The following is a 12,554-nucleotide window of genomic DNA, read 5'->3' as shown; positions in this document are numbered from 1 at the left end:
AGGCCCTCAAGGAAATTCAGCAAGGTTGAAAAGAGATACGACAAATTTTTCCTGAACACTTAAAAAGAACACACTCACCCAGTATTGTACTTTTTGCTCTGTCAGTCAGATGCAATCACCCCCTAGCCCACGTGTGAACAAGAGGCCACGTGGGAGATGCAAAGGCACCGCCCTCAAGGGACTTACAAGCAAAGCAATGGGACTCGCCTGGCGCATGACTACTGAAAACTCAGTGTGGTGGTAATATCATATCCTCGGTGCCCCAGCCCTTGAGAACATGACAGAAAACTTGACCCTACAGGCAGCGCTGGTCACAAAGTTATCTTTTACGTAGAGAAATCAACCTGGACTATCTTGGGCAGTCCAATAACAATGTAACTATTTCATATTTCATTCCTAATTGGGGGGGGGGGGGGGGAGGCGAGAGGAAGGAAAATGCAGCAATTATCGCAAAACCAGCCTGCGTCTCCGCGGGCCTCAGAAGGGCGGGCCTCCGGGAAACAGTCATTCAACTCTAGTGTGGTGGGAATGCCAGCCATCTTCACCACTAACTCATAATAACAAAAGCACAGTGTTTACGGACCCAAAATGTTTAACCGTCCACCTCATCCACAGTGTCCAACGTGTGACTGAAGGGAAAGCCGAGGGCGTACCTTTCTTTAGCACAGGACGCTGCCCTGGGAGGGAGGGGCAGCTGTACCGGACACAGCGCCCGGCCAGGGCCTCCCAGAGCGAAAGTCAGGAGCTGAGAGGCGTGGGGTACCAGATCGGCAAAGGACAGACCCCTGAGAGCAGGGCGTGCATGCACAGGGCACGCACACCGAGAGGCGGCAGCACAGCGCCCCCGAGGCCCTCCCTCGGCGCCGCGCGCAGAGCCGGAAAGGCGCGCCAGTCCTACGGCGCAGCCTCCGTGGGGCCACAGGGCGCAGGGCAGGGCGGGGCCGCGGCGAGTTGGAGGCGGGGCCGGGGCAAGTGTTCGCTGCCCGCTGCCTGATGGGGATTGTAGTTCTGGGAACGCGGCAGGCTGTTTCTGAGGGCGCGGGGAGCTGCATTTCCCGGTGCGGGAACGGCTCCGGCAGACCGCACTTTACGGGCGTTAGAGTGTCCGCAGACGGGTCTGGATCCGGAGAGCGTTTGAGGGGCCAGCCAGGAAGGGTTTTTTTTTTTCCCCTTCCCAATTCTCCACTCTCGGGCGGTGCCGGCTCTGCCCTCTCTCGCCCCACTGCCGTGCGCCCCCGGCCCGGCTCCCGGTGTCAGCTTTCCCCAGGCCCCGCGGGGGGTTGGGGCCGGGAGGTTCGGAGGTAGCGGTCGCTGCCCGGCGCGGGAGTGAGCGGCGCGTCCCTCTTCCGCCCTGCCAACTCCGCGCCCGGCCCGCACCTCCATGGGCCCAAGCAAGAAGTCCAACGTGTGCCGCCGGCTGAGTCTCCGGGCGCTGGGCTTCTTTTCGCGCGACGCGGGCATGGTGCAGAGGACGAACCTGGAAATCCTGCGGGCGCTGGTGTGCCAGGTGACCGGCCGCCGGCCGGGAGCGGGACCAAGGGCAGCGGGGCGACGAGGGGAGCGGCGTGTCGGGCTTCCTCTGGGGTGCAGTTTTTATGCAATACTGCCCGCTTTTAAGAAGATCACACGTGATGGGCCGGGTCATCAAGGACTTGAAGGGGGGGGGGGGGTTAATAAATAGCCATGAACGGAACCTCCACGTGCTTTTAGTTTTAACCTTCGTATATCTTCTTGCAAACAATTTTTATAAAAATTGGTTACCCCGCTTAAGCCAAAACGTGAGGGCAGTGTGAGGAAGAGTTGAACATAATTTTTTTTAAGAACGTATGTGAAATTACTTTGAAAACTGTAAATTTAACTATCCAACTTAAAGTTGGTGCACAGTAGAAACTTATGAGTTATTTCCTAAACCGAAATTCCTTGTGTCTTTCAGGAAAGTACTAAATTTAGGAATGTTTGGACAACTCATTCCAAGTCACCTATAGCCTATGAGAGAGGAAGGATATATTTTGACAATTATCGGTGCTGTGTCAGCAGGTATCTTTTTGGCGAAAATTTTTGCTGTAATTCATTTGACTGTTGATCTTAACTCTGATTTTTGTAGAAACAAATACCTACATTAGTGCTTAGTGGAATGGGAGAATAGGAAAATAGGTACAAAATAAGGGTAGAGGGTAAAATGCATGTAATTTTAAAATCCTGTTAAATCTAAAGTTTGAGTTTTCATCTTTGTAAATACCAATTTAAAGCGAATGTATATTGCAGGCAGAATGATAGATTGCTGAGTACAATGTAGTATTTTATTATGCTTAAAAGATACCAGAGTCAGGAGATCCAGGTACCTACTAATTAGATGCTGTTTTAGAGAAGAATTTCTGTGTTCTGTTTTGGAAGTACTTGCCTTTGTTTTAAAAGAAAATTTTCAAACTTGCTCAAGTATAGAATAGTACAGTGAAACCCCATCTATTCATTATCTACATTCAAAAAGGGTCAAGATTTTGTCACACTTCCTTATCTATCCCACCCCCTTTCCTTTATTCCTTTGCTAAGTATTTTAAAGCATATTCCAAACATCATGCCATACTTAAGTTTTTTTCTCTAAAAAAAAATGGTTATTTTCTTTTGCTTTTATAACAGCTTTATAATTCACCCATTTAAAGTGTACCATTCAGTGATTTTTACTGCCTTGAAATTCATATTCAGTGAAAATGAATTTGATGAACCATTGATGGTTCATACAGGCAACCATCACTACAGTTAATTTAGAACATTTGCATTGCCTCAGAAAGAAACACTGTACCCTTTAGCTATCACCAGGATACCTCATAACCCTCAGCCTTATGCAACTGCTAGTCTACTTTCTGTCTCTATAGATTCACCTATTGTGGACATTTAAAAAAAATCGAATCACATAATACGTGATTTTTTTTGTGTGACCGGCTTCTTAATAGATTGCAGGTTTGTTATAAAAGTTTATAACTCAGGAACAGCCAGATGCATAGGACAAGGTATGTGGGAAGGAGCCTAGAGCTTCTGTGCTCTCTGAGCATGCCACTCTTCCCGAATCTCCATGTGCTCACCAACCTGGAAGCACTTCTCCTTTTCTAATATATGTATATTTAACACCATACATTTCTCTAAGTCCTGTTTTTGCTGCATCCCACAAATGTTGATACATTGTATATTCATTTTAAAATTTCCCTTGAGCCTTTTTAACCCTGTGTTAATTAGAAATGTGTCATTTAAATCTCCAAATATTTGAGATTTTCCACCTATCTTTCTGTTATTGATTTCGAATCTAATTCCATTGTGGTCTGAGAGCATATTTTGTATTGTTTCTAGTCTTTTAAATTTGTTTAAGTGTATTTTATGGCCCACAGTGTGGTCTGTCTTGGTGAATGTTTCATGTGGGCTTGAGAAGAATGTGTATTCTGCTGTTGGATGAAGTAGTCTAAAGATGTCAGTTAAACCGAGTTGATTGATGGTACCGTTCAGTTCAACTGTACTCTGCTTGTTGGATCTGTCAGTTACTGATAGAGGTTGTTTTGGAGTCTCTAACTATATTAGTGGATTTGTCTATTTCTCCTTGTGTTCCATCAGTTTTCGTCTCACATATTTTGACATTCTTTTGTTAGATGCATACACATTAAGTAATGCTACTCTTTATCCCTAACGGTTTTCCTTGTCGAAGTCTGCTTTGTCTAAATTAATATGGCTACTCCAGCTTTCTTTTGGTTAGCATTTGCATGGTGTATCTTTCTCCATCCCTTTACTTTTAATCTATCTCTGTCTTTACATTTAAAGTGCATTTCTTGCATATAACATATATTCGGGCCTTGTTTTTATCCACTCTGACTGTCTTTTCATAAGTGGATTCAGACCATTCACATTTAAAGTGATTATTGATTTAGTTGTTTTGATACCTCCTGTATTTGTAACTGTTTTCTATTCGTTTTGTTTGTTCTTTGTTTCTTTGTCTTTTATTCTTTTTCTGCCTTCTCTGGTTTTAATTGAGCATTCTGTATGATTCTATTTTCTCTCCACTTTAGCATATCAATTATATTTCTTTTTAAAGTTTTTTAGTGGTTGCCTTAGAACTTGAAGTATACATTTACAACTAATATAAGTCACATTGAGTCACTTTCTGCTACTCTCGTCATGGGTAGTACAGCTGCCTTTGTTGAGTGTGTCTGATTCCTCCCTCGTGCCTTTTGTAGTGTTGTTGTTAGTCATTTTACTTATCCATAGGCTATAATCACTGAATATCTTGTTGCTGAATACCGTTATTATTATACACACATTTTTATCTGTTAAGTCAATTAAGTATAAGACAAATAAAGGATTTTATTTTATCTTTATTTATTCCTTCTTTAACGTTCTTCTTTTCTTTATGTAGATCTGAGTTTCAGACCTATATCATTTTTATTCTCTCTGGAGAACTTCTTTGCATTCTTAAGACAGAACTTTCTCATAAGGCAGGTTCACTGGCAACACATTACCTCAATTTTTGTTTGTCTGAAAAAGTCTTATTTCTTCTCAACTTTTGAAGGATAACCTCTCAGGATACAGAATTCTAGGTTGATGGGAATTTGTGTTTTTTCATCACTTTAAATATTTCATTCCACTCTACTTGTGCATGGTTTCTAAAGAGAAGTCCTGTGTAACTCTTAACCTGTTCCTCTATAGGTAAGTTGTTCTTTTCCCCTCTGACTTCTTTCAAGATGTTCTCTTTGGGGACTTCCCTGGTGGCGCAGTGGTTAAGAATCCGCCTGCCAATGCAGGGGACACGGATTTGAGCCCTGGTGGGGGAAGATCCCACCTGCCGCAGAGCAACTAAGCCTGTGCACCACAACTACTGAGCCTGTGCTCTAGAGCCTGCAAGCCACAGCTGTTGAGCCCACGTGCCACAGCTACTGAAGCCCACGTACTTAGAGCCCGTGCTCTGTATCAGGAGAAGCTAGCACAGTGAGAAGCTGTGCACCACAATGAAGAGTAACCCCTGCTCACCACAGCTAGGGAAAGCCTGTGTGCAGCAACAAAGACCCAATACAGCCAGTAAATAAATTAATTAATTTAAAAAAATGTTCTCTTTGTTTTTGGTTTCCTACAGTTGGAATATGATATGCCTAGGTATCGATTTTTTTGGTATTTATCACTCTTGGTGTTCTGTAAGCTTCGTATATGTGGGGTTTAGTGTCTGTCATTAATTTTGGAAAATTCTCAGCCATTATTATTTCAGTATTTCTTCTGTTTTGGTTCCCTTTTGTCTCCTTCTGGTATTCCTATTATGTGTACATTACACATTTTCTAATTATCCCACAGTTCTTAGCTGTTCTGTTCTGCTTTTTTCATTCTTTTTTTCTTGCTAGTTTGGGAAGTTTCTCTTGACATGTGTTCAGGATCACTGATTCTTTCCTTGACTGTGTCCAGTCTGCTGATAAGCCCATCAAAGACATTCTTCATTTGTATTATGGTGTTTTTGATTCTAGCATTTCCTTTTGATTTTTCTTAGGATTTTTATCTCTGCTTAATTAGTCATCTGTTCCTCCATGTGTCCACTTTTTCCATTAGAGCCCTTAGCATATTAATATAAAGAAAAACTAGAGGGAAATGAACCAAAATATTAATAACTGAACCAAAATATTAATATTAGGTAGTTTTATACTATTGTAATTTATTTTAATTTATTATATAAGATTTTTTCTATGAATGCGTATTATGAATTTTGTGATCAGAAAAAAATATTAATATTTAGTTAAGAAGAGGAAAGCAGAGTAGCAAATTGTATTTTGGGTATTCCAAATCTCTGAATTAAAAAAAAATCACTCAAATCTGAGCAAGCACTATCTCATTTATGAAGAAGAATAATCTTTTTTTTTCCCCAGTGTTGCATCAGAGCCAAGAAAACTTTATGAAATGCCAAAATGTTCCAAATCAGAAAAAATAGAGGATGCTTTATTATGGGAATGTCCAGTGGTAAGATTTGTTTTTAGAGCATTTGTTTCTGAAGCAGTTTTAGCCTAGAAGAACTGATTATTGTTAATACTGTATATTGTGTAAAGAAATAAAACTTAAGTATCATAGTGATTCTTAAACCTTGAAAGGAATCAAGAGCGCATATCTTTTGATTATCATTTTTCCTCATGAAGTAATTTCTATGTTAAATTATATGTTGATACTATTAATATATTTTTAACTTTTGATACCATTTGTAAATCTTGAAAACTAGAAAAAGTTATGAACTGATTAAAAGTTTTATAAGCAATATAAGCTAGTTTATAGTTATTCTTAGTGTTTAAGAGATTATTCTACTTAATATATTGAGACAATAAAATATTTATATTTATTTAGGGCAAAAGCTATGTTGCATGGCTCTTCAAAAGTGGATTCCTATGGGTTTCCTCTGAATTTTTTGAGGAAAGAGATAAGATAAAAATAAAAAATAAAATAATAGATAAGCTCATTCCATCAGATCAGCATTGCCCCAGTGTGTGAGAACACTGTTGTCATAATATGTTAACATTTATACTTGCTAGAGGAGTTGGGAGAATTAGGTTGTTTAAAGGGTTAAACAAATTTATTTAGAGTTACTTCTCAGAGCCTTTAATACTATTAATACTTATAATAATACTAATGTGTATGGTGATTGTCAAACCATTTTCCCAACTCATTTGATCATAGAACTTCCTACTTTGAGATATATTTCTAAATATTAGTTTTCTATGGGATCGGTATTCTAAGAAATACACTTAAGAAATACTGCAACAAATTAGTCAGGTCTCTGAATCTGGATGTTTGTTTTTTAGGAAAAATAGAATATGTGACCAAAAATTATGTTTAAATGTTAAGAGACTGTGCTTCACATTTATTATTAAAATTCTTTTTTTTTTTTAAGACTTGTTTTTACATAAAATTGTAGTTTCCTAAAACTGCTGCTTTCTTTTTCCCTGGACAGTTACTCTCTTTCAGAGAAGTCTTGTTTTTAAAAATCAGAAAGCTTTAATCTACATTTTCTTCTCTAACTCTTTGTTGAAAGTTAAAAATAACTATTGTGTCCTTAACATCTAAAGCCTTTTAATCTATTTTCATTGGTGAGGGGAAGAGGATGACAGATTTCTTAATTGAGAAAAATTTTGAAGACACCAGTGCAGAACACCAAAAATTTACATCAGTCCTGCAAAAATAAACTTTCTAGTAACCTAATTCCTAATCTCACTTCTCTTTGAACATTTTGTTCTTCTTATCTGAAGTGAAGCAAGATTTTCCATTAAGAAGAACTACAAAGCGTATTATGTTGTTGTTAACATGCTGTTGTGAAACTACGTTTAAACTAGCATCCTTCTTCTCTGAGACAACGTGTGAAATACAACTTTAGTTTAGGAAAATAGTTCAAACCTATTATATGTGCTACTTTTAATAAGTGGTAAGTGGTACATTTTTAAAAACTTTAAAATCTCCATGAGATGATACTTACATAAGACACCAAAGAATAAAAATATTTACATCGTTGCCTGTGATTTTAATGTAAGACTTCAGTAGCTAATAAGCTTAAACGTGTGCACACACACACACACACACAACCAAGAAACAAACAAACAAAAAAACCTTGTTTCTTTCCCTAACATTTGAAAGGGGAGACAAATCTTAGGAGTATAAATAAAATAACTACGCCTACATTCTTTTCTATTCACTTTTCAGCCTAAGCAATATTAGATTAATTTCAACTTCCCTGTTCTTAACTTAACCTCTTAGAATTTCCTTTTTATTCCACAAATTAAAGTAGAACCCTTGACTTCTCTTTCTCTTCCTGCCTTAGACATCCACCTTGTGGCAGCTCCTCAGTGGCAGGTACACCAAAGCAGTTATCCTCTCTCCCTTTGTTGGGGGTAATTCTTTGAAGACAGGTTATCTTTAAAATTAGCTCCGTTTCTGTTCTTCTTTGGCTGTCTTGATTCTGGATTTTAGCCTTGCATTTGAGGTTAGAGTAGAGCCATAATGACTAATGGGATAATTTGCTCTTTTGCCATTTTGACTTCTATCAAAAGGAAAACAAGTCTTGGAATAAAGAAACATCTATTCTAGCAGATGACTCGTAATCGCTCATGCTATTATACATGGTTTTAAGAACTGTTATTGTTATCGTTGCTGTCACAGCAGCATCCTTAGTGGTGCTCCTATTAGTGTTGTTATTATGATGATGATTGGCTAACATTTGTTGAATACTTAATGATTAATAATCAGTAATAATCAATTATTTCAGGTACTATTTAAGCACTCTATGTGAATAAACTCAATAAATTAATGATGAAAACAATTACAATTTTAATCTTTCCTTGTCTTGATTCTTTATTTGTACGTTAATTTTTCTTTTTTAATTTACTTATTTGACTGTTTAAGTGTTTTAGCTATTTTCTTTGGATATGGGTTACTGCAGATTGATTATGACCAAGCAGTTTCAGTTTTACACCTTTTCTTTTTTAAGGGAGAAATGCTTCCCAATCCATCAGATTATAAATCCTCACTCATAGCACTGACTGCTCATAATTGGCTACTTCGTATATCAGCAACTACAGGAAAAGTCCTTGAGAAAATATATCTTGCTTCATATTGCAAATTCAGGTATTAACTGTGAGTCTATTATTTAAAATTTTGTTATGAAAAATTGAGACTTGTGTCCCAGGATATGTCAAGATTTTTTTTTTAAGTTTTCCATTATATGCATAGATCTCAGTTTATAAACCTATTCTGTTTTTCTCTCCTCATGACTACTTTTGAAGATCTGAGGATGGAGACCCTTAATCATTTATCTTTGTATTCCTCATAAGTAACTAACCTCTGGTGTTGGCAGATACCCTTTTAAAAAAAATTTACTTTTTACAAATAGTATTTTATATGTAGGATGTATTTTATGGTAGATTTTTCTGAAGGCTAGCCTGTTGCAGTTAAGTTACCTACCTAATATAACCTAAGAACTGTTAATTTTTAATGGTTTTATAAATTTTATATAAATTTTTGGAATGAATATGTGCATGCAAAATGTGAATGTAAGATTTTCAATGCTTTTTGTAACTTTCATTTTAAATCAGGAATGGTTTTTTGTTTTCTAAGTTTTGAATACTGACAGATCAAACACAATTTTTATTCACTGAGAATCTAGAAGGATTAAAATTATATATATGTATATTTAAAAATAGGAATAAGGATCTAAAGGGAATTCTTTTAGTTATTTATTTGTTTCTAAAATAAATTACTTCACTTCTATAATTTAAGTAACTGAAAACTGTTCATTTATAAAATATCTATTATATTTTTATCTTAAGTATAAGTAAACTGAGCCAAATGAATAAACTTCTCTTTATTTTTTTAAAAGATACTTGAGCTGGGACACTCCTCAAGAAGTCATTGCAGTCAAGTCAGCCCAGAACAAAGGCTCAGCAGTGGCCCGGCAGGTAGACATCTTTAAACATTCAGTAAAATAATTTGTTTCCAGGGGAATTTGTCTGAAAATTTGTTGTGAAAGAACTAATGATCTTTGATTGCTGAAGCATGCTATAAAAGTTGTTTACCACAAATTTAAGAAATTCCCTTCAAGCCACCCAGGGGAAGTACAACAAATTGTTTTATATTCCATAGCAGAAAGGAATTGGCTGAACCTTTATTCTTCAAAGTAAAGGAGCCATCTTCTTCAAGCAGGGAAATCACTCAAGTTTTAATCATTGATATTTTTCTATTTCATTTACACGTGTCAGTGTAATGCTGTTTTGTTATTCTAAAGGATATGACCATGCTAACTCTGTGTCTTTTGATTAGACTCTTGATTATTAGAATTCCAATTTATAATATAAACTATATTGTATAATAATATAATATAATATATTTATATTGTAACATAATCTATTATATAGTGTATAAATATATTTTGTTATACAGTATATAAAGTATGTTTTTGTAAAATATATTTTGTTGTTAAGAAATGTTTACTGTTATGGTTACTTTTATATACTTTTGTGTGTATGTGCATTTTGTAACGTCTGAAGGGCTAAAGGTTTAGCAGACATAAACAGGCCTTCCTGTTTAAGTAACTCTGCAGTGTAGATAGAGGGATGTTTTCAATTCATGAAAACAGAATGTTTTTATTTTTTTAATTAAAAAAATTTTATAGAAGTGTAGTTGATGTACAATATTATGTCATAGGTGTACAATATAGTGATGCATGATTTTTAAAGGTTATACTTCATTTATAGTTATTAAAATATTGGCTTTATTCCCCATGTTGTACAGTATATTCTTGTAGCTTGTTTTATACATAATAATTTGTACCTCTTAATCCCCTACTGCTGTATTGTCCCTCCCTGCTTCCCTTGCCCCACTGGTGGTCAGTAAGAGAACAGTGGTTTTAAAATGCTCTTGAGAGCCACCTGTGATTTTAGTCTTTCCTTATAGGCAGGCATTCAACAGCCTGTTTTGCTGTACCTTGCAGTGTTCCACGTTCTACCTTTTTCACTCATAGGAATTCTGGAGATCAACAAAAAGGTAAGACTTCGTTTCTGATTTAATTATAATATTAATTTTTTGACAGTAAGCTGTAATGTCATTGTTTAATTATTTGTTGATTAGGTGTTTGGATTGGAAATGTTCCCTTGACTGTACAAAGCTTGCTGATTTAGTTTATTTCATATCAAGATACATGAGAACATTTGTTGTGGGAAGAGGGTCTAATCATCCCTTCATCTTTCTGCATGTTTTTATGCTTCTCAAGTGAATAGAGTTGAGTACCCATGGTCATTAACAAAGCACTGTTTTATAAAATTATGAAATGAGTAAAGTGGTTTTTTTCAGAGGGAATATTCCAAAGCTTGTTAAAATGATCATTAAAGAAAGGTGAAAAGCTGCAACAAAGTGCCTCATTTTAATTGCAAAGTATAGATCTAAAACGTGTTTTATGATATATAAACAAGTCTTATAATTAAATATGTAAGTTCTTCAGCTCATTCAGTGTTGGGTTTTATTGCTTTTGCCATTATTCTTGATTTGTGGGATGGTTATATGGGAAGAAAGAAAGGACATATTTCCTTTGAGTAAAAGAATCTATAGTTTTCTAGTTTCCTTTAAAAAAGTTGTTACTTAGTCTGGGTGAATAGTTATTTATTGCTCTATTCTACTAGTCTTTAATTAAGCACCTGAAGTATTATCGAGGCCAGATCCTGAGGGTCCACTAATACTCATAAGCAAACAGGATGAATGTATTTTTAAAAATTTATATAAGCATAATATACTAAACTGCATAAAACCTAAAGAATGATGTTAATTATTTATTAATTGTTTGTTTTGTACTGGGCACTTTGAATATTTTACAACATATAATAATAGTGTAACGTATGAAGTATTTAACTAGGAGGTTAAGCAGCTACCAAAATCCTAGAGGTAGTAAATGGAGAAGCTGGAACTTGAACTTAGATTTGACCCCAGAGATTAAACCAAATTTTAAAATAGAGTGGCTACTTTATTATAGCACTCATTATTTGAAAATACATTTGAATTACACAAATCCTCCTTTCTAAATGGGGAACGAGGATCAGGGAATAAAAAGTCATAGGCTAGTTAAGAACAAAGCAAACCATGATTGTCCTTTTAAGAGATGACAAAAAAGCACAACTCATGAATGTAATTGTCTCTTTGTGCTTGTGGATTAAGTAATTGTGTATACTTATTACAGTCTACGACAGGAATGAACACTTAGCAAAGTCGTAAATTGTTTCTATTTATTCTTACATGTTCAAGATGATTACTTGAAGGATTTGATTTTGATTATGGTTATTTGAAATTGAAGTATGTCTTTCACTTACCATGTGTAATAAGGCTACCCAGGGGCCAGGCTCAGAATGTACTTTGAGCTATTTGTTGGGGTAGTAAATCTTCACTAAGTGATTTGTCTTGAGTAGGAACAGAAACAGATTTTCACTTAATTTCTACTTGTTCTTTCATTGCTATGAGTATTTGCCTATTTTGGTTGGCTTTTGTTAAATATGAAAATAGGCACAGAATCAAGTTCTTTATCAGAGCTCTGTGGAGCACCATGACAGGGTCCAGTGCATAGAACAGAGACAGAGTGGGAACAGTGAGCCAAAGCCTTACTCAAGGTCAACTAGGCTAAATGTCTCTGTATGTATTTGGTCTTGAACATGTTGGGTTTTAACAGTATTAGATATTTAAAGAACAAGGTAATGATAAAATTCTCAAGTTGGCTATTTTTTATTAAAATTACTTTCTTAGACCCAATCATTTTACCTCTAGCTTAAAAATGTCCCTTTATAAATAATGTTTTATAAAGAATAGGTCCCTGTATTTATTCAGTCATGCATATCGTGCGTGGTAGAATTAAGCGGACTCAGTTTACACCTATGTCCGTGAGGAAAAGGATTTGTTATTAAAAGATGTTGACAAAACTGCAAAGCAAATGAATGCTGCTGCATTATTTTGAGGGGTGTGTGTCATACTCCCATTAGTGCCTCAGTCTGAGACTCCGGTGGGTTACCATCCACCCCAATAACACT

At 36.4% G+C, this 12,554-nt stretch overlaps 2 protein-coding genes across 20 annotated transcripts in view; one reads left to right on the top strand and one right to left on the bottom strand.

The window, feature by feature from the left end:
- The window catches only part of METTL8 (methyltransferase 8, tRNA N3-cytidine), a 159,289-nt gene extending 157,711 nt beyond the window's left edge, over window positions 1–1,578 (bottom strand). For 14 of the 16 annotated variants that reach the window (XM_057743921.1, XM_057743932.1, XM_057743928.1 and 11 more), the window contains exon 1: window positions 654–789. The gene's annotated coding sequence lies outside the window, so the exon portion shown is untranslated. Of the gene's footprint in view, window positions 1–653; window positions 1,027–1,477 lie in introns of those variants that run through there. The other 2 variants (XM_057743918.1, XM_057743934.1) reach the window with 2 other exon arrangements.
- Window positions 262–12,554, top strand: part of DCAF17 (DDB1 and CUL4 associated factor 17) — a 34,827-nt gene continuing 22,534 nt past the window's right edge. For 2 of the 4 annotated variants that reach the window (XR_009054995.1, XM_057743912.1), the window contains exons 1-6: window positions 1,023–1,507; window positions 1,934–2,037; window positions 5,886–5,976; window positions 8,483–8,619; window positions 9,371–9,449; window positions 10,444–10,533. Coding sequence is in view for 3 of the 4 variants with exons in the window: in XM_057743912.1 (XP_057599895.1) it covers window positions 1,382–1,507; window positions 1,934–2,037; window positions 5,886–5,976; window positions 8,483–8,619; window positions 9,371–9,449; window positions 10,444–10,533 (627 nt within the window). In the remaining variant the exon portion in view is untranslated. Of the gene's footprint in view, window positions 375–1,022; window positions 1,508–1,933; window positions 2,038–5,885; window positions 5,977–8,482; window positions 8,620–9,370; window positions 9,450–10,443; window positions 10,534–12,554 lie in introns of those variants that run through there. The other 2 variants (XM_057743914.1, XM_057743913.1) reach the window with 2 other exon arrangements.

The sequence above is a fragment of the Hippopotamus amphibius genome, chromosome 8 (genome assembly GCF_030028045.1).
Source record: "Hippopotamus amphibius kiboko isolate mHipAmp2 chromosome 8, mHipAmp2.hap2, whole genome shotgun sequence".
NCBI lineage: Eukaryota > Metazoa > Chordata > Mammalia > Artiodactyla > Hippopotamidae > Hippopotamus > Hippopotamus amphibius.
The sequence above is the reverse complement of the archived record's forward strand: the minus strand, read 5'-3'. Positions and strand labels throughout refer to the sequence as shown.